This window comes from Rhipicephalus sanguineus, chromosome 3 (genome assembly GCF_013339695.2).
Source record: "Rhipicephalus sanguineus isolate Rsan-2018 chromosome 3, BIME_Rsan_1.4, whole genome shotgun sequence".
NCBI classification, from domain to species: domain Eukaryota; kingdom Metazoa; phylum Arthropoda; class Arachnida; order Ixodida; family Ixodidae; genus Rhipicephalus; species Rhipicephalus sanguineus.
In genome coordinates, this window is record NC_051178.1 from 207,410,545 (window position 1) to 207,432,892 (window position 22,348).

The 22,348-nt window shown below is 43.6% G+C and overlaps 1 protein-coding gene across 2 annotated transcripts in view; it reads right to left on the reverse strand.

The window, feature by feature from the left end:
- Positions 1–8,585: 8,585 nt before the first annotated feature.
- The window catches only part of LOC119388169 (kinase suppressor of Ras 1), a 28,787-nt gene continuing 15,024 nt past the window's right edge, over positions 8,586–22,348 (reverse strand). For both annotated transcript variants that reach the window (XM_049413851.1, XM_037655825.2), the window contains exons 3-12: positions 19,521–19,633; positions 18,389–19,093; positions 17,014–17,074; positions 16,824–16,931; positions 16,312–16,479; positions 16,123–16,219; positions 15,224–15,483; positions 14,457–14,586; positions 13,525–13,605; positions 8,586–11,811 (exon numbers count right to left, since the gene is read on the reverse strand). In XM_049413851.1, the coding sequence (XP_049269808.1) occupies positions 11,722–11,811; positions 13,525–13,605; positions 14,457–14,586; positions 15,224–15,483; positions 16,123–16,219; positions 16,312–16,479; positions 16,824–16,931; positions 17,014–17,074; positions 18,389–19,093; positions 19,521–19,633 (1,813 nt within the window). In that variant the 3' untranslated portion in view covers positions 8,586–11,721. The remainder of the gene's footprint in view (positions 11,812–13,524; positions 13,606–14,456; positions 14,587–15,223; positions 15,484–16,122; positions 16,220–16,311; positions 16,480–16,823; positions 16,932–17,013; positions 17,075–18,388; positions 19,094–19,520; positions 19,634–22,348) is intronic.

The following is a 22,348-nucleotide window of genomic DNA, read 5'->3' on the forward strand; positions in this document are numbered from 1 at the left end:
TTTGAATTTATGAAGTTGTCATCTTGTGCTGTGTGGCCTGTAAGTTCTAAGCCAATGCTTGTGTTTGCTTTATGTTTGCATTCTGATGCTTTGAAAGCAGTGTATTCTTGACTATTTTGCACTATTGCCAACATCCGCGCTCAAATTCTTGTAGACGAGGCTTAGCAAGCATGGCTGAACGGACAGATAATCTCAATAATAGGAACAAAATATATCTGATACCTTGTCCTCAGCATGACGTGACACAAAGGGATAGCCGATTCCACCTTTTATTGCTGTCAGGACAGCCTGAGTTTTGATAGAAGTGGGTGGTTGCATCTGCATGGGTGCTGTTATGTTGCTTCATTACTACTATTACCGGCAGTTATCTGTACAATAATTTAAGGCATGTGACGTACATGCGAAGCACGATTAGCGTATCGTTTATCACTGTGATGTAGCACGTGCAGTGGTGGTCGAACTGCACCTTACTGTGCCCATTTAAAGGGGTCATGAAACGAAAATGAAACTTCCCTGTTGCAATTTTCCCTGATTTAATACGGATTAGACATACCAATTCCGAAATATTTCGGCACAATATCCATTCTGTAATTAATGACACCCATATGAAATCACAGTTCTTTGGAGATCGCTAGCGACCATGCGCGACCGTCGGCCGCTAAAAGCACTAAAATGTGACGTCAGTGATACGTCATGTTAAGAGAAGTTACAAAGAGAGCGTTCGCTTTATTTTGCTCTGAAGTAATATAATTATAGGATACTAAAAAAAGAAAAAGCAGCAGAGCTATTTTGGCGCTCTGAGTTCTAAGCTGTACAATCACAGTGAGTGATCTGCTCGGTTCCGCTTTCAAGTACATCCGGGCTCTTTCACGTGTGTATCCATGCCTTCCCGTCGGTTTGCTGGGCTCGGTCGGTGCAGTCAGTGCAGCGTCGCAAGTTGTGTTCTACTGTGTGTTCTCGGTGGCTTAGTCCTCGCTATGCCAACTGTGTGCGTCGTCAGACAGTGCCGCACAACTTATGAAAGTGCAAACAACGTTCGCTTTCACAAGCTGCCCAACGAGCCACAGCGCAGAGCAGTGTGGCTTCGAGCTATCAACCGCGATGGCCCCGATGGTCTGGTCTCAGAGAGTGGTTTCGTGTGTTCCGACCACTTTCTGCCAGAAGACTACCAAACCAACCTCAATGTCCTTCGGAGTCTCGGTTTGGACACGAAAAACGCTCGCCTCAAGCGTGACGCCATACCGACGCAGAACCTCTTGCTCGACGCACCACCGAAAAAGCTCAGGAGGTGTGAGGTCGTGGTCGGAGCTTCCGCTAGCGCAGGTTTTTCCACGTGGTCTCGATACAGGTGCCTCCACGGCGCAGGCTTCTTCACCGTTGTAGCCGCTGCCGCTGTCTTGCTCTGACGATGGCCGGTCTCGCACCCGCATGGGTGCGTCGGCGTACGGCTCAAAGCCTAACAGCCAACTCCGCTCTAGCAGACGACGCTGTACGGGAAGGTCAGCCATCGCCCGCTGTGTGTCCATGTTATGGTTATGGTGTTGCCGGCACCACAATCTAAACAGTATGATGCTACGAACCACGGTCAACTAAAACTCAAAAACATCGCTGCGTCGCCATGTTTTGTCAACGACAGAGACTTTTCATTGGCTGTCTTAAAATGACGTCAGCTACACAGTTGACTGGAACGTGAGCGGGGAAACCGAAATTGCGTTTTTTTAGTAATTCAGCGAACCCAGACATCAAACGAGTCGATGTATAGTACTAAATGGACGGCCAGGATTCTGAATACACACGTAGTTGAAAATTTTGGGAGGACGTTTCACGACCCCTTTAAGTGCATGTTGCGCCAGCTGCGCCAAAGTTCATATTTCACCTGCTTAAACAGCAGTGTTGCGTTTCTGGCCCAAAGTGTTCTTAGATTGGCACCAAATACACACAGCTGTTTCATACTGACACAGAACCCACTCCCCCTCTTTCCACCGGTGGATTGAGGGGGTAATAATAATGGTGGGGACAGGAGGTCTGTAGGGGCGGTCACCCCCTTCCGCTGTCGAAAACTAGGAGGGAATAACGTTTTGACACCTGTCATTCACTGAAACCGTATGTGCTATGTTTGTGCATAGCACATGCTCCGCACTCAATATCATCATCAAGGCGCTCAAAGAACAACAGGAAGAAGACTTCTCCTTGGTGTGAGCGTGTGCTCAATATGCTACAGATGGTTATGCTATGCGTGGTTTTGCCAGCATTACGCCAAGCTACATGAGACGACGACAGCATACGACAGCCCGGGCCCCTAAAGTGCTCCGCACTTACTGTTTCGTGCGAACAGCCTAATGGCTGCTCTCTGACTGTCGGTCTTGTCTTGTTTACGTTAGACCAGCATTTCGTAGTTGCTCATTGATAAGAATATGCACTTAAGTGTTGCAGACTTGCTGCTGTACTACTCCAAGTGATCCCAAGCTCTATTTTGTCTGCTCCAGACCTGCTCCTAACACAGTTCCTTCTGCAACAATTCCACTCCAACAGAGCTTTTTCCCTGCTTCAAAAATTGCTCCAAATCTGAAACTGGCTGGACCACCACTGCACATTCCAAACAAATGCAATGGTCTAAACCTTGCAAACTATAAGGGAATTAAATATAGAACTCTGTTTTGCTGCACATGCATGTGCCTTGCTTATACTTTGTGGCTTCCACCATACTGCAACAAGCTTTTGAGATGGAGTATAACCAACTAGTCTAAAATCAGTGCTCCTAGAATGTAGCCATTGTAAATGTTTACTCAAAATGCCACATCTCCAAACATGGTAACTATAATCGAATCCGAATATATTGAATCTGAAGGGGAGTGCAAGGAAGTTCTATGCATCGGAATCTCGATACGTTTTTCAGGAGAACGAGAAAATGAAGCGTATAATACAAAAATTGTATTAACCAAGGAGGTTAAAAAAGGAAAAAGTTCACACGCTGCTATCCCATGTAATACTATGGCAGCGCAGCCTGCAAACTTTTGACCACCCCTGTACAATGCCACGAGAGCAGTTAAGGAGAGCAAGAGATTCGTTTCCTCTCAAAAGAAAAAAAAATTGTGGCAAAATACAGTTTTTCTACTGGCTGTACATTGTTTTAGTGTGATTATCGGTGATGAAATTTTCTTCCCAATTATGTAAATAATTCAGTAAGCGGTTATCAGTCCACAGGTCCCGGTAGCATTCTGTAAACTGTTTGACATTCCAGTGAAAGAACAAAATTATACTTTTAATAGTTGCAACAGTGTTTTGTGGAGCTTTTTTTTATGCAGCCACTGCTTGGTCTGCTATGCTTATAAATGAAAACACAGTGCAATAAATATTTAACTTTTTATAGCCTTCTTGCTATATTGTGTTGTTGAACTTTCACTGTCTCATACCTTCCCCTAATGGTGCATTGGCTTGTTTACGTGCTTACTTTTAAAAAAATTTGCCTTCCGTAATGGCATTGTCTAAATAATTATGCAGTGATTCTAGGTCAGTCTTCTCCAGCTGCCACCTTTGGCATTAATATACCCCTGGTCTCATGCTAACATTGGCACAAGAGATGGGGTTTCTATACAAAGTCTGTATGAAAAGCTCGTGCGTCACATTTCAGAAAAATTAAATGATGTAAACTTTCACTTGCATTAGTGGGGTCACCTTCAATATTCTCATCAGACAATACGCTGGTTCCATCTCTTTTCCATTACTGGATATGCTGTTAAGGGGGCACACTGCACTTGAAAACTTTCTTTTAAATTCTTTATCAATTTCGGTGAAACTCGCTGAGTTTATGTATATTGGTGTGCTGATTTCAAATATGCAAATATTTTTGTAGTGCAATGTGTAGCTTCTAAATTATCATCCATGCCATGTGCCACTTTGGGAGCTATAGTTTGCCTAGACAGAGTTACAAAGTAAATAAGCATATCAGAATGGCCTCACATTAGAGCTGAGTGCAAGAAAACAAGAATGGATGTTCTAAACCTATTTAAACAAAAGCTATGGTATGTTGGACATTTGTGACTGAAATCCCAGCTTGTCCTAGACTCGCTTGCGAATTTTCAACTTACCACAACTTTTGTTAAAGTGGGTTTAGAGCGTCCATTCTTGTTTTCTTGCATTCAGCTCTCATTCCGGATCATTCTGATATGCTTATTTACTTTGTAACTCTCTCAGCTTAGGCAAACTTTTGCTCCCAAAAAGCATATAAAATGTTTGATATTTCAAAAAGTATTAACTATACTAGAAAAATAATTGCATATTTGAAATCTGCACACAGATACACATAAAAACAGCAAGTTTCATATCAGTTGATAAAGAAATAAAAAAAAATTTTAGGACCCATGTCCCCCCTTAAAGGAACACTAAAGAGCAAAACAATTTTTCTCATATTATTAAAGTACTCTTTCACGATACCAAAAACACCACTCTTGCTGCGAGAAGACGCCTAGTAAGCGAGAAAATGCACAAAAACAAAATGTGGGTGGCGACACCACCTTGAAGTTTCCGCACTATTGACCGTGACGTCACATGTTTCGACGGCACCTACTAGGGACTACGTAGTAGTTCCTAATCGGTAAAAATGAAGTACATTGTCCTCTGAGGGGGCGATAGAATTTATATACCAAGTTTGGGTAATTTTGTTGACTCAATGGTGCCAAAATACGATAAATACACATTGAAATCCATGACGTCATACGGAGAGAATTCGGTGCAAAATTTAAAAATGAAACTTTGAACTTGATTTTCACCTCTATTAATAAACCTATGACGGCGAAATTAACGACATTAGGGTTCTCGGAGCACAATTTATCAATCTAAACCGATTCATTGTTTCTCTTTAGTGTCCCTTTAAGTGCTTCTGTGGTGATGTCATCACTTGAACATAAGTTTGTCTTTGGGAAGAAAGCAAAAGTCACAGAGGGTGGAGTTGGGGTGTTGGTATGGTGTATCAGCAGAGTGAAGAAAGTGCATGCCAAATATTCGCACACTATCAATAAAGTGTGTGCAGGGGCATTATCATGATAGAGAATCCAACACACCTCTTTCTGTTTATTTGGATGCATATAACATACACAGTCTCTCAGACATTTCAGCAGATAGAACGCTGTGCTGATGTTTCAGCCATCGTTTCTGAATTCATGGTGCACAATTCCATGCCACTCGAAAAACTTGATCAACATGACTGATATTTTCTTTGTTGTTCTACACTGTTTAAACCTTTCCTCATATATCTTAACGCATTACGCTCTAACTTCAGTTTGATAACCTAATATTCATTAATCCATGTTTTATTGCTGCCAAAGACCCCTTGCAAGGATTTATTTTTGTCGTTTCGGTCAATGCAGCATTCTTTACCTCGCGCAGTATTGATCACGAGTCTGCATTTTCAGTACCATCTTGGTGCAAAGCTCTTAAATTTTCAGTCGATATTTGGTGAATGCCAATGACTTTCCCTAACCGAATACATCTGATATCTATTCAGTGGTCACTGGGCACATGATGACGCACACGCCATTTTCGTCCTTACATGAAGTGGAAAAGCATCCCGATTTTGCATTTTCTTTGTAGCCTTAAGGGACTTTCCTGAGAACGCTGAATCCACTTGAACATGGTTCTTTTCACTTAGGCATTCTTTTCATGGGTCTTTTTCTAAGTACGAGAAATATCTGCACCATTATTGCCCAATTCCATTGGAAATTTGGTATTGAGCTTGTGTTCTGCCCCTTTTTGATGGTCAGAATTGAGAGACAGAATTAGGCATTATTGAAATGGGTATCACAAGAAGTGAAGATCCTGCTCACAGAGACCTTGCAATTGCCCCTATGGTATTTGTACTAATTATAGGAATTGCTGACCTCCCGTAGCATGTGACTGGACCTCCTTGCCTAGTTGGAAATGTTCTTCACAACTTGCTTCCAAGTTACTATGCCTCAGGGGTATTCAATTTACTTACTAGCAGCAGCCCAAAAATTCTTATACTCTTAGTGACTGCATACCGTACACCATTTAGTCATATTGGTTGCAGCTTCCTCTGTGTAATCTTTGTAATCAAGCGTAGCATTTATTTTGTTACGAAAGTTTTGCTTCTAGTAACATAAAGCATCCTGTATCACCAGTCACCCATACAATTATGTATCTGGAAGCTTGGTTTGGCTGTGGTTGGGCCAGTAAATTGAACTGAGCAGTTTTATGAGGGACAGTCACTACATTAGGAAGCCTAATTTTACTGTCTCTCTATGCAAAGCTGAATCGTGTAGTAAGAACAGCTGAAAGTGATGTCATTGGTGCACCAGTACAATTTAGTGTTACAATAATGTATAAGAGGAACACTGAATCTTTGTAGACTGATGAAGTATTCTTTCAAAACGATGTCTTCATTTTAATGTAATATGCACCAGCACTCTTTATAAGTTTGCTGCTTCTCTAAACTATCCATCTTCACTTCCTGGCTCCTTTACAATACAGTGCAGTACGTCTTTACCAATATCTTTGCTGCACCTGAACAGCTGCAATCAAATCAGTGACATCCGGTGATCTAGTGCTAGAACTTTAAGGTAGTAGCACCGCCTCCCTTTAATTTCTCCATCTTTACGGCCTTACTGAGCTTCCTCCCACAATAGGAAGGGCTTTTTCGTTATTGAAAAATTATAATTTACTGATACAACTCAAGTGATTGTTCAGCTGTGCTAGGGCACTAGAGGCTAACATACCAACTTTTCATCTTGATGTGCATTCTTGCTTGTACTGTCAAGTTGCACATGATGAAAGAACAAAAGAACCACTGATGTAGCTGTCAGCCTGGTTTCTCCGCACACTTGCCACTAGTATTCGTGCACCTAGCTTTGCCTCCATCAAATTGGCAGCCCAGTCAGCATAAGGCGTTTTAGTACAGTGAAGGAAACCAAGGAACCAAGAGGAAGGAAGAGACAGCGAACAGGGTGATAGCTCTTTCTACTGTATTCTCTGTCCTCCCCGTTTTTTTTTTCTTTCATTGCACTGTAACGCCTTATGTGGTTTATAACCAGCTCACCCAACTGGAAGTCTTATTGGTGGCCCAGTGTAGATTGTGCTGGCAAGATTGAGTGCACCTGCACCAACAGGTGTGCAAGATTATCACGTTCTGATGTATATAAACCATTGAATTGAGACTGTAACCCTCGCAGTCCCCCTCTTTCCTGTGCATTGAGAAGGGTATGAGGCTGAGGCTGAATTCATCCCCTTCAATAAAAATTGAAACAGTTCCTAGCAAATAATTAGCAGCCACAAGAAGTCATCTTAATTTAAAGATGTATTTAAGAACGGTCTTATGGAATGTCGTCCTCTGACAGAGCATTGCATGTTTTTTGCAGCCAGTAAGAATTCCAACTGCAATACCAGTAGCAGTCTTAAAGGGGTACTGACACAAAATTTCGCGGCCGAGATAGCCTGCTGGATCGATTTCCGTGTACATGCGTGTACCATCTGCAAAATATCGACAGCGAATAAAGCTTGGAAGGTATTTTATATGCATTTTGAAGTTCGCATGCGCGATCCAGCATTATAGGCCGCACCTATTGCATTGACACCCTCGGAGGTGACCCGAGGTGACCTCCCTACTTCCCCTACGTAACCGTTGTAGCCGGTACAACAAGTTATGATGACGTCGTAGCCGCCATTTCTGTTTTGATGCGCTCGCCGCTGCGCTGTTGGTGTCTCAAGGAAATCATCGCCAACAGACGACGATGAGGAGGACGGCCATGAAGGCGACGACATCGCCTAGCACGTGCGGCAAGCGTGCGAATGCGAGGAGACGACGCGAACAGCACGGAAGTGCGTCACACTAATGTGTGCTGACGTGATCGAGCGCTGTTGCCGCTAGGTGGTGATAGTTGCATCTGGAGGCTTGTCGTTTTTGAAACCGAAACTGACACTGGTCGGTAATGAGGAGCCTGTAATTAATTATCTGTCGCGCGCTGCAGCAAACGATGTGCCGTGTTATGACTAACAGGCCTCGAGCAACACATTGCAGCAAAAAAACGCGAGGCCAAAATTTTTGTGTCAGTACCCCTTTAAGAGAAAGACTTAGATTGGGATCTTCTTTCTGAATACATAGGAATGGAAAAAGCCATTATTTGGTTTGAAAAGGTTGTACCATTTAAAAGAAACATTTTGAATTTAGTGCCTTTCGAAAAGGGATCTTTGATTTAGGCCATCAATTTTCAACAAAAAGTTCTTGAAATTTACAAAATTTCGAGATTTTTGTTTTGTGCATGTAGTCCCCCGAAATTCATAATTGCTTAACACTTCATAGACATCACTAAATACACCATTTATCATCATTGCTTACATAGTTTTTGTCCTCCAATTTTGTTTCATGTCTCTACCGTAGCTGACTTGTCCAGTGAGAAGAGTGCACATTTAGTGCTAATAATTTTTTTCTTCTTTTTTTAACAACCCAGAATTTAAAAAGAAATTTCAGACATTTTATTTAGCAGCGCAGAACGAAAAGAATCTTACCTTTTTTCAAATCGCAAATGCAGTGCAGTGGCAAGCATAAAACCATGGAGTTCAAAGTGGCACATTAATGACAGTGTGAAGCACAACTTTATTTACAGTAAAACACTGGGAACATTCAAACTTATAAAAGCTAGGACTTGCTTATCTGTTATGGCATCGATAGTAAAATATGCACAGCTCTATTCACAGGGAAGATTGACAATGCACATCTTGCATTCATCAGGATAACAGTGGGCATGCAAATGCTCTTTAGATGCTTCACCAGAACTTTGGGGATGCCAGCTTCCTCTCCACCCTTAAGTTCAACTGTTATTTCAATGCAGCTGTACTTTGCAGTGCACATGTCTGGTGAATCAAATGTATTGCTGTCTGAAGCAGAAGCAATTTTTTGACTAGCGTTTTTCTCACCATGTACAGCCAGCAAGAATATTGTCATATTTGCTGTCAGATTTATGCTCACGACATAGATTGGTCCTGCAGTCAGCCTAAACATGAAGCTTCCTTTGTTATGCATTAAAGGTAGCGACTAATATTCTCTTAAGTGCATCTCAGGCTGCATTTAAAGGGCTTGTCCTTTGACCATTTCATATTGTAAAGAAAATGCAATGCTGCAGGAAATTGCCTCCTTGTACTACAAGATACCCTAGGTGAAATAAAAGTCATTGCAGCATTCTCCCCTTCATGTAATACGCTGAGTTTTGCCCGATTTGGAATATTTCTGTACATCTGAACTGTGCTTAGACTACTGGGCCTGATGTTGAACCAACGCATCCACTGGTTTAATTCTGAATACTATACTTTAAGTGGGCCACAAAATACCCAAGAGATTGTTTTCTTTTGTGAACCAGCATAGGGTTCATGTCTGTACAAAAGAGCACTCGCCAGTTTACAATACACAACAATCTTGTTCTTGACAATATTCAAGTTTCATGGTAGTATACCTGACATCGTTTGAAACAAGCAGTAGTAGTATTATCATTACAGGTGTCTACCAGCTCATGAACAATGTGCTAATTACTTTAAAGCAAAAGAGGAGCTTTTCTGAGACCCCCAAGACTAACTGCTCCTTGTCTCAGACATCACAAAACATGTAACAAAGAAGTGAAAACACTACAAGTAATAAAAGCACAGGGCAAGTGCACAGCTTAACAAAAACATATTGGACTGATGACTGACAACTTTACATTGGCACATAGTAATTTAACAGTAACGATGAGAAGCCATTCATGACGTAGATGATGAAGTCTGCAAGTTGCTGTTGTTTTCAAGACAAATGGAAAACATTTAACACCCTGAGTGCGAAATGGTGCATTGGTATACAGGGAACACATTATTTAAAGTTAAAGTTACACGTCACTGTTTGGTCCATGGCCACTGCAGTGCACATTTGGAGGCTTCATGCCAATTCCTATACTTCCAACTATGTAGTTTTTCTGCGCTGTTGCGATATCACAACACAGTACTAGATCAATATTTGTCATATTGTTATCACTGGAGGTCATAATAGTCTGCAAACAATAAAGCTGAACCATTATCAAATACCAGCTCTAGTGGTAGCTTGCACTGCACTGCTACTGGGTGACAGTTCACAACAAATGCACCAAACAGAGTTCAATAGCAGTGGACCAAACTGTGACTTTTCTTTGGCTTTGATGACTTCAGCTCTCCAATAGAGACACATTAACACTGAACACTATGTACATGCTGTTCTTTGGATTGCTCCGCTTATAAGGCAAGTGAAAACAGCTTAAAACAGCCGTTACGCTGATGACCTCCTTTCTCCTCACACATGTCCGGGAGGGCATGGAGATGCAGTGGTCACATCGTACACCTTACTGACTAGACAGAGAGTACTGAAAAATGTTTTCAAACATTCACTGCTGAACTAACCTTGCTGGCTACACCAACCCCACACAGTGCAAGTTCAGGATTAATCAATAGTTACAGCTATGAACGAAAGCAGGGAACAAGAGGCCTGTTTTCTTTGTTAGACTCCACCATATGAAGTCAACACCTATGTGACTGCATCTTGCACAGCAAAGTTTTTGAAAAGCAATGCCAAGTGGGTCTTTAAAATTTGTCACAATAGCACAGTTGAGTTTAAACATAGTTGCAAAAAAAAAAAAAAAGAAAAGATTGAGCTCGGTAAATGTCGCTGTGCTCGAGTCTCGAAACAGCACTTTCCAAAATCAATATTTGCAGCTATGCAACAATGCACGTTACAGCCAAGTTTTTAGAAAGCAACACCAAACAAGCCGTAAAGGTTTGTCATAACAGATCAGTTGAGTATTATAATTTAAAGCATAGCTGTAAAAATAAAAAAAGGTTTCTTAAATGTGACATTCTTCTGGTCTCAAAAGAGTGCTTTGCAACTCAAGGTATGAGTGTAGGTTTAAAGCCTGCTTGGGTTCTAGATGAATTACAAAGGCATGGTGTTTGCACCACCAGCGGCTTAATGCCCAATCATTGTAGTCTGACATTTTAAGGTCCTTATGGAGTGGCGTGCCAGCAAGCTTTGCATTCCGACAGATGTGTACAGCCTTGGGCTACTAACTGCTTTGCAGAATATGATTCTATTCACTTTATACCAAAGAGCTCAAAGCAGTTAACATTTAGCAAAATACATGAAATGTATACAACAGAGTCTACACATTAGCATACGACCTTTTTTTCCTGCAAACTGCTATGTTGCAGTGGTACATTTTGGCTCCCACAAAGATATATAGCTGCCCATTGAAGTCGGCAGTCCACTATAAATGTTCGTTGCCGGAAGAGCCCACATTCCTCAACAAGCATAGTTGACCACGCTGCATCATTTCAGGTACTTCACACTAGATATCTGCAGAAACAAAACAAGCACAAAAGAAAAAAGAATGAATAATTTCATGCATGTGCATTGGAATGTTGTTCGCTACTGTACTGGATTGCAGCCAGCTGCCATGTGAAAGTTGAGATCTCCTAGAAGAATGCAGACTGTAGCTGGTCGCAGCTCAAGCCTGTTTGTTCATAGCTTGGGCACAGAATAGTTTGTTTTTATCACTTGGGTGTGCCATTACTTAGTCCTCCACCACTTGCAGAGAAGACAGCCTGTCCACACAATTATTGCGAGGATGGTGTAAAGCACTGCCACAGAGTATTGGATAATGTGTTGCTGTCCTTGAAGTGGGAGAATAATCAGGCGACGCGAGTGCAGACATGAGTCAGTTAGGAACACAGTGGCTGTCGGCCAATGCCAAGACCAGAATGGTGCAAGCGGTCCGGCTCAGAGGAACTGTGCTTTCGGTGGAGAGTCACCTGCAAGCAACAAACAGTGAATGTTTTAGTAAAAACAGATCCTGCTCTGAAAAACTGTGCCCCTCATAATATTGCAGCAAAACTTGCAATTTTACAAGCTGTAGAAAAGGGTCGTGGCATCACAGTAATGACCATACATTTGCACTGGTGGCTTTGCATTTACTTTCACATAAGCAGCGTCGTAGCAAGTAAGAACTGCAGAGGGGACTACTAGTTGGTAAGTGATCATTGCAACTTTTACCTTATGAAATGAAGCAAGCAGAAAGCATGCAAGACAACATGCATCCCAGTGTTTCAAATGCGAAGCATTTCTTAGCGAACCTTTGGCACTTTGAGCATTTCTATCTATATTTTTATCTATCTATCTATCTAGCCGCCTACGTCTGGGTGTTCTCATGATCGCCTCCTTAACTTGGTGTAGACCAAGAGTGGCATGGGAGGATAAGAGGACTGGACGAATATGACTGTCGGGTCATGACAAGAATAACGTGAAAATCCTGTCGCGTACCTCGTCAAACCCTTTCCTCCAGACACGTGTGGCACATACCCATTTACCATGGGCCACGGTGTACGTGTATGCGCCACAGGTGATTGACAGTTCATATCTGCCCACAAATGACAAGAACAGACATTGGTAAATTAAATGCGAGAGCATGAAGAAACACCGACACTGGCAGCGTTGACCCGACAATCAGAAAGAAGAAAAATTAGAATCCCAGCAGGAATCGAACCCAAGCATTCTGCGTGGAAATCAGGTATTGTGCCACAGAGCCACGCCAGGTCTATAAATTGGTTTGGAAAAACAGCCTATGCAGGCATAATGTCGATGCAACGTCAATTGTGGTTGTGGTGCTGGCTATCTAATTTTACAAGAAAGCAATAAATACTACATATGTACTCCTACGATACAGGCATCATATCAGATATCCAGTATTGGCTCCGCTTTTATAGCAGTCTAATAAACATTACATTTGTATTCCTAGGATTCAGCAAGCTATATTGAAGCATTGCTCGACCCCAAAGGAATACATCAATAAAAGTTACATATGACATTCACATGATTGCACCATAAAGTGCACTTAGTTTCTATAATACTGACGCATGTACTCTAACGTGAGGGCTGACGTTACGTTGCAGCATAAGTTACCCTATATAAACACCAGTGTTGTCGACGTGCCTGGTAAGCCCACAGTGTGCATAGAGCTAGTACTACACATACAAAAACACGTCGATCCACCTCGTAACGCTTGGCTCAAAGCCATAAAATACAGCATAGAAGTACTCGCTGAATGCTTCGCACGAAACCGATTCCCACAACGCGTGGGATCTGAGGTGCTTTTTTTTCCTCTTCTTCTGTCAATGTCCTGCATTCCACTTCACTACACAGTTACAATGGCCTTTCTAAGCCATGGCATAATGTGCAGCATTTTCATGCTTACACAAGTGGAGAGACTGCAAATGTCTCAATAAAAGGAGCAAATTAAAGTCACAGGCCACTTGCTGATAGCGGCTTATGCACATGCAGGCTTCCTTTACAAAACTGCAGCCAGCTCCTGAGTCCAGTTGTGTGGACCCTAACACACGACCGGCACAATAGTGCATAAAAGCATGTGGTATTTGTAGTGAAACACAGCACCTGTGCCAATGCCCATATCTTGGAACATAAAGCAGCAAGGTTCATTAACATAGAGCTCACTGTAGCGGCATGCTTACATTTTCCTGGAGCTGCCGCCCAATCATGACAAAAGAGGGACGAGCTTCAGGTGCCTTGAACCAGCATTCATGGATCAGTGTCTGGGGAAAAATAGACACTTCTCATGAGGACATGACCTTGGTGCAAGCATCCTAATACACAGGCAACAGTGCTTCTCCTCGTGCTTTTAGAATCTAAAGTTCAAGTTCTCAGTGAAGTAATGGCTTACTACAGAATCACAACAATTATTGCAAAAGCTGTGAATGCAGAGCCATATCAGTTCATTTTGAGATAACTGATGTGTTCTATGTTATGTTAACAGTATAAAAATACCTATACATGCCAGAGTTACTTTAATTACATTGCAGATTATGCTCGTTATGTGGAAGGGCAAACAATAAAAAAAAGGCCTATAAAGGTAAACAAATGAAATGCCATGCATGGCATGATGATGTTAATGGAAGGCATGATGTTACCAAGACATAAGAACCAGCTTGTGTTATATTTCACCAAATGGCATGTTAATTCTGCTGCGCTGTAGTGACAATGAAGAAGTAAACACTGATAGAACCATTATTTATAGTCCTTTCTTTTTCAAGTATAAAATGTGCCCAGAAAAACAGGCAAGACTGAATTTTTGACACAAGTGAGCCAGCCATCTATTTTTTTTACTACTCTCGCAAATCAAGTGTGTCCCACTGTCTGTACACCTCCCTCTGCACTTCATAGCAAACGGTTTCACTCGCACTGTTTGAAGAATGCACATTTTTCTCAACACCCACACAGTTTCATTGGACATGCCTCCTTTGTTATAAGGTCGGTGACAACGTTGAAATTTCTTTCAGGCTATGTAGGTGGACCTCTTGCTGAGCAAATGATAACCAAGTGAAAAATGAACACCAGAAAAAAGCAAAACGACTATCCATGGCAGTGCAAAAGGACATACGTTTACCTTGAAGCTCCCAGTGCACTGAAGATGGTTGAGTGGCTGCTGCTGCCCAGATGCAATCTGCCAAATGACTGAGTGTGGGTGTTGAAAGTTAAATGGGAAGGCTTCAGCAATCAGTTCATACAAGATCGTCCTGAAAGAGCAGGTAGAACACATCTTAATACCTTGCCGTGCAGTACCACAGTCTGCTAAAGATCTAAAATTTCCTGAGAAACAAACAAGAAATGCATCATACAGAAATTCAAGAACCACAGAGCTATTACAGTGTCACACAAAATGCATTTCCCTAGCACAAAGCAAGTGTACAAGAAGTGCACCTTAGTTATATATTTTTATTTTATTAATCTTGTCAGTTCCCCATTAAAAGCATTCTCCATGCAAGCTCAGCAGATTTATAATTATTGTATACTTGTGGCACACTTGGACAAAAAGAAAAGTGTCTAGAAAATGAAAACTGCACAAAGTATGTTTCAACTGTACATAAAGCTCAGTAATAGCCTTCCAGCAACATAGCATTTAATTATAGTAAGTAAAAGGAAGAAAAGATGGGCAAGTTATTAGCAGCAAACCTTGTGAGTATTCAACATTTTGTTGGCAAATTGCAAAACTGAGCTCATATTTTACTTGTGCTTTAGTAAGATCACAGAAAGAACAAGTAAGGATAGCACGACTAGAAATAACAGTCGGGTTTGTTTTCTGAGGTTTCAATCCTTGCCTAGCACAACTGGCTGAAATCAAAATGTTTGCTTGAGCTACAAGTACTGGCTCACCCAAAGGCATAAAGGTCCGACTCTTGCGATGGTTCACAGTCTGAGAAGACATTTGGTGGCTCCACTTTCAGTTGGCGCATCAATTCGGGAGCCAGGTAGGTGAGATGACCCCGTGCAAGGCAGCCACGATCAGACGGGTCATGTACCCTCTCCGCAAGACCTTGATCCATGAGGCACAGCTTGACTCTACTCTCCAGTACAACATTCTTGGAGGTGAGGCTCTTGTGCACAATGCCTTTGGCGTGCAAATAGCCCATGCCCTGCAAGGACAATAAAAAACACAGGCTGAGACACTTGTCATGTCGGAAATTCGTGCCACAACTTCTCCATCACCTTAAGGACAGCAATGATAACAGATGTTTCACGCTATGCACCATGGTTGCTCAACGGCTACGGTGTTTTGCTGGTAAGCACGAGCTCACAAGTTCAAATCCCAGTCACTTTTTAACCCAAGATTGTCGACTGGCTAAACCACAGTGCTGTTAATGACTTGAACAGTGAAGTACCGATCTTTTCCAAGATGTAAGCATGCTGCTGCTCTGTTCTTTTTATCTGGCTCAGACATGTGCAAGATGAACCAAGGGAAGCGAGGCACTAAATTTTGTTGAAACACCTTTTCACATAATGTTGAATTTATTTCAACCAGCCTGTGCTCTTCACTGTGTGCCTGAATAAAAGCACATCAGCATTCTCACATTCCCTTTGCCCCTCAGGTATCCAATTGGTATTCTCATGTGCAGCAGCACAACACTACGGCCACTGAGCAACAGCAGTGAATTCTACAATACTGGCATGTCGCAAACTGCCATTTCATTGCATGCCACAACCATTGATTTACGAGAGTCCAAACTGTCTTGTAGACAATAAAACAGAAGAATGTTATATGTTAGTCTGTTTACCTGCACAATCTGTCTTGCAATATTGACCTTGGTGTGGAATGAGAGGTGGTGCTTCTTGATGTGGATGTGTTCAAACAATGATGGGCCTTTCTTCATGCTGTAAATATTTGTAAAGATTACATCTCAGCGGCTGTGATGAAGGCAGCTTAACGGTCCATGTCTGCAGAGTGTCAAAAACACATCTCTTACCTGGTGATGATGGCATACTGTGGAGGTTCTGCACATGCACCCATGAAAAGGGCAATGTTTTCGTGACGGATCATGCTGAGTTTGCCAACTTCATCCCAAAATCTCGTCACATCTTGCTCTTTGGTGTGTCGAAAGGTATAGATGAGGACTTCACCATGCCATCGTCCCCTGTAATGATTCCCGATTGTGGTTATCTTAACTTTACAGCTTGCCTTATCAGCTATGCTCATTGCCAACTAGAAGCAACTACCAGCACTTATTTGCAGCAAAACATTGGCTGCAGGCACCAATGCACATACAGCACACAAAGAATATTTGTATTGTTATAAATATTGTAATATTGTATAAGATGCAAACAGTATGTACTCATTCATGTAAACTGCAATTATCTATATTTATACACATACAGCAAGTTTGTTTCTAACAGTAACTGTATGAAAGGTAGAAACAACTTCTTTCACCAAGCTTAGAATTCTTGCAACTCATTATAAACACAGCCAGAAATATCATACCTGTAGACATCCGTATCCCTGCCTTGTCGTAGTCTTTCCTTGAACTCCACATCCTTGTACGGCACACACCATTCACCTAACGTGTCCTTGATGTTGGTGCTTTGGTTTCTAGAAAAATAAGTGAAGGCAGCATGTGTAAGCAAGTTGTGTAGCCATGTTTCCCAGCTAACAATGGATTCCTAAAACTCACTTTGATTTGTCTTCCTGCTCACTCTCTTCAATGCCAGACTCGGGTTCTTCAAGAAAGTTCTCTGTGCAAGGAATAAACAGGACAGTTTAGTCAAGGGGTTGATGAAATACCATCTGGCGAGGAGGAAGCACTGTAGACAAACTGTACATTTGCAAAGTTGGCTAAAGAGGGTCCAGAAATGGAGGGGGATCATATTAACATTTTCGGACATTGTAGGGGACACTAGCCCTCTTTAATAAGGTAAATATTAACTTGGTTTCAAAATATTAACACAGCTTTTGCAGGCAAAAGGAGCTTGACTGTTGCCCCACACTCATTATACAGTTGTGGAGCCTTTAATTTAAGTTCATAAAATGACGAAGTTGAGCTAGTTGGCAGGGACTCAGCATGAAAGAAAGTAGCATGTGCAAACACTGACACAAGAGAAGAGAACCAGATGTTGTAAAGGGTCTTAGACGGTCTGGGAGGGAGAGCAATAAGGACAAGATGAGAGCGATAGGTGCTCCCTACATCCACTCCTTATCATACAAGATAAAGAAAGTAGGAAGTAAATATGATGTTGAAATGTGTCTTATTATTAAGGCTAGGCACATTAATTTTAGTGGAATTGAATGTTCAAGCCAGCTCTCAATTACACTGCATGAAGAAATGAGATGCTTGAACAGTTATCTCTTGCGTAGACCCGCATAGTTAGTGTGGATGATTGACTTGTGGCACTACATTCCTCAGCATGCTCAGATAAGTTTAGCGTCTACTTTCTTTGCTGCCACAGTGCAAAATTTTCAGTTGATAGTCAGCATTTGTGTTGTCTGGTTCTCTTTTCTTGTGTCCGTGTTTGTGCCCTTACATTCTTTCATGATGAGTTTGACATGTTTGCATTTATAAAGGCACTGCGAGTTGATAACATAACGTAAGTAGCCTATGAAATTATTTGGTACGACAGTTCTGAACTTACAACTTATTTTACTCTAAAAGCCATCAGGCATCACTTATGTTATTCTATTCTGTACATAAATTTCTGGCATAAGGATGTTCCAGGATATACCATTAAATCTCAATAATTTCCACATTCAGTCTAATACAGAACCATTTAGCCAAATCATTTTCCTGTAATGTACACACCTTCAAGGATGACCGCTGAAATGAAGAGCCATTAAAATCAGGTACCATTGTCTCCCTTGCACGAAGAAAAATACATCGAAGTAGTTGGCGGCATTTGTACGAACCAAAGTCTGGTTCTTACGTAGGCTCCGACTGGGTATCATTTAAAGTGTGCCGACCCGATACTCCTTTTAAAAGCCACCACGGCATGATTGATGTTCAGGCACAGTGTGCATGCAGCAGGGCCAGTGCCAAACTTCCGTGTGGAGCTCACCTGCTGGATTTCCAGCTGACCTTCCCAGAGGAGGCCACGTAGCGCACAGCTTTTCCACGTCGTTGGCCTTGGTCTCGAGGCTGAGCGTACGCGCCTTGTTGGCCAGCCACTGGCGACCCGAGCGGCCGTGCTCGCTGATCACCGCGTTCTGGCGCACCAGGCCGGCACCGCGCGTCGGATGCAGCCGGCAGGGTTCGTGCGCCCGGGCGCCGCGGCAGTCGAGCTCGGTGTCTGACGGCGTCTGCACGGCCGACGAGGCCGACGACGAGATGTAGCCGCTCGACGAGAGGCTGCCGTTGGGCGACAGGATGCCGGCAGCGAACGATGCCTTGCGCGTGTGGCACGTGCAAGGCGGCGTGGCCGCGGCCGGCTGGTGTGAGCTCAGCACCTTGAGCTTCTTGCGCGCCAGCCGCTCGTCGGCCAGCCGCGAGCGGCCGTGCTGCTTGCCGGCGTCAGGGCGCGCAGATTTGCGCCTCTGGGAGAGCCAGTGGACCACCTTCAGCAGCCCCGTCACGGCCAGCGTCGGAGAGCGGGGTGGTGGCGGCGCCGCCGACGGCAGAGCCGGCTGCAGCTGACTAGCCGACGCCAAAGTGCCGTGGTCGCCACTGCTGAACAGGAAAGGCTGATCCATCAGCGGGCTCACGGTGAGCACCTCGTGGCCCACGCTCGAGAAGCGCCACTCCTGTTCTCCGCAGCGGTCTTCGGCTGCGCGTGCGAGACAGCGTTTTAGTGCGGGTTTGAACCGACTGTTTGCGATCTAAAGACACTCTTCAGCACTCATTGCAAACAGAAATGACGTCACCATCGAACAGTCACTCCTTTCTCGAATGTGGACAAGGATATGCCGTCGAAGAAAGAAAAAAAGATTTATTTTGGAAACGCATGCAGAGCTTTCCACGCAGGCTTGACCTCCAAATAAGATAATCGCAGGTTTCACGTCTTTTTCTGATTTCATTTACTTTGTTTTTAGATACCTTCGTGAGGAGTCATGTGCCAAATATTGGCACGTAGAGCTTATGGTAGTAGGCTCACAGGTCGTCGCATGAAAGACACTTGATGTCTGGCCTTATGCATGCAGTCAGTGTATACACGTACCACACTGACCAGTCGAGTAGATCGATTGCACGCTCACCTGCATCCAGTGTGTGGTGGTTTCCCGCGCCGCTGCGGCGTCCCAGGTCGACAACGGTGGCCGGGGAGCACCAGTGGGGGCTGTGGTTGGCGCACGATTCGTGCGACAGCGCCCTGCAAGGAGCCATGGTCAGCCGTCGTGCCGCCGCCGCCGAAGCCGCAGCTGCTCGCGCTCAGGCTACCGAAGGGACGCGCGAACCGAAGCCCACTGAACGAGGAACGAGCCCGTTGCCCTCGCCTCGACGGCGCCCCACCGACGCCCAGCCAGGCCCAGCAGCTTGGGCCGGGGACGCGCTGTCGGCAACGACGAACGCGCTCGGCGCCAGCAGCTGTTCGGCGCAGTGGGGCCCCCCTCGCAGAAGCCTGTAGACGCCTCGCGTTGTTCTCCCAATGGTTCTCCCCTTTTATCGCTTCCTAAAAGACGATCCCTTTGTTTGTCGACACTACCGTTCTGATTCCGTGCCCGTTTCTCAATTTAGACAAAAGCAGGCTTAATGATGTATGTTAGCATGAAAAGTCCGTGGCTTTTTCGTTCGTTTGACTTTTCCGTCGAGACCTCATTTATACTCTTTCCGTCGCTTGCGGCACTGAGCGCATTCAATCACCGGTGACGTCGGAAACCCTGATTGGAGCCAACAATTATGGGATGCGCCTCGTTCACAGACTCGATCACAGCCGGAGGAGAGACGTAACTTTGCTTCTTGTTGTTGGTGGCTTAACCTTTTTGCCAAACTGACAGCCTCAGTGTAATGAGCACACTTTAGCCTTTTACGAAATGCGTACTGGAGCTTCGATAACCTCTGCTCTGACGCTGGTCTTCGAAAGGTTACTGCGTTTACAGGCAGCTGTTTCGTAAATTTATGACCAATTGCTATTCACGCACTAGAGAAAACGCAATATCATTGATGCATTTGCAAGCCTGTACACCTTGTGGCTAACCTCCCTGTCTTTCCGCTTGTTCCTTCCTTCTCCTGTACACCTTGACTGCACTTCGTCGACAAACAAGTTACGGAGGTCATCGGGCAGTACGTTGCTTTTCCTCGAAATCCATGGGTCATTCTAATCAACACTAAGTGCAAAAATCGACACATCACTTACACCTGCGCGTGCAATCCCCGGTAGATTTATTGTTGCTGTTACTGGCCTTAAACGACGCTCACACCCACTGTTGGGGATTGACCACGAAATGTGTGGTTATCAAAAAAGATGTGGGCCATTCTACTCTTTGAAGGTGGATGATCAGCAAAGCTGTTTAGCACACGATACATAGGTGACACAGAATTTCGAGCCATAGCCGATTACACACCCTGCAACTAAATCCGAAATGTCTGTGCGGACTGTCATTTTTTGTTTCTGCGCATGCTCTTTTAAAGTCTTCCATAATAGCAGCGCTTGCGTCTTTTTGCCGCATTCTCCCCTTAGCGAAATGTGTCGTATACTTGCCGCATACGCTGGGCGTTTCATGCACGATCTTAATTGCTCTTTGCCGACCCTGTGTTCCCGTCTTCATTTTTAGTGGACCGGTGGTTAGTGGTGGGGTTTGCCCGATTTGTGTGGCACATACGGTTTTGTTGACGCACACAAAAATACCGTACGGATCCTTAGCCAAATGAAGCTTCTCTGTAAAAGGTGGTCATCTTGAGTTTGCAAAGAAGAAAGAGGGCTCCCGTCCCTTGTTCACCTATTTATATGTAGATGTAGATGTAGATCCTGTACTGCTGGTTCACACCCACTCAGGGGGATTGGCCAAGTATCGGGTAGCTTAGAAAAATTATTTAAAAGCTAGTAATGAGAATAATTTCCTATTTTGTGTAACAAAAAGGTTTTTTTACAAGTTAATTTTGTGAGAATTTAAAAATTTTTTGAATCTAAATTTATTCTGGAAGTTCGTCCTCGCACGTGAAATGGCTCTATTCGTCCTCTTCTATATACCTATTGCTATTCTCGCTTGACGGTGACCCAAACGTTCTGGGAGTGAGCGAAATGGAAAGCATGCATGATAGATCTCGATTATTTTTGAGGGGACAACATAATCTACAGAGAGCGTAAACTTTTTCTTTGAGTGATAGCATAAAGTTACATATCGTTCTAATGGACAGCAGAATACATTCCCTCGTTAAAATTTCCTGCTACCCTTCCAAGTTCACTTTGCTGCCTTGGTGTTTTGGCTCTATCCAAGGCGATGCAGAGCGCACCATTGCGCTTACCCCACTGCTTTGACAGCGTCTCCCCCGCAAATAGTATCACAGATGTGCATGTGACGTGCTTGCGCTGCTATACAAATCCCATGAATTCTCAATAACAAAAAAAAGTATCTCCTTTCTTGCTAATATAACGCCACAGTTGTTTTCCTTGATTACGAACACTCGTGCGACATTAGATTTGAAGGGAACATTTTAATCTTAAATACAACTGACATTGTAATTTGTAACAGCACGGAGGCCTTGGGACCGCCACCCAATCTACCAGCCAGGTTTCAGCTCTCTTCTATCTCTCGCGTCACTTGGATGAACGAGATCATATTTTCTTCTGTCCCACGAATCTTGTGTTTTGGCATATCTGTTTCGCGTGCGTACATTGTCCACAAGCAGGGGCTGTGTTAACAACGAAGCGTGAGGGATAACGGGGAGGGGGGCGCGCGTTCTTCACAGCTGTGACAGAACAGGAGCAAAAGGTCAGAGGCAACGCGATGCCCGATGCTCGCTAATTCATCCTTTTATTTTTGGGCCGACTCGTGCGTCCGACTTCTCAATCTCATTAAATGTCATCCATCAGGGCAATAAATAATAACGACCTACATACGCTAGTTCAAAACAAACCCGACGGTCG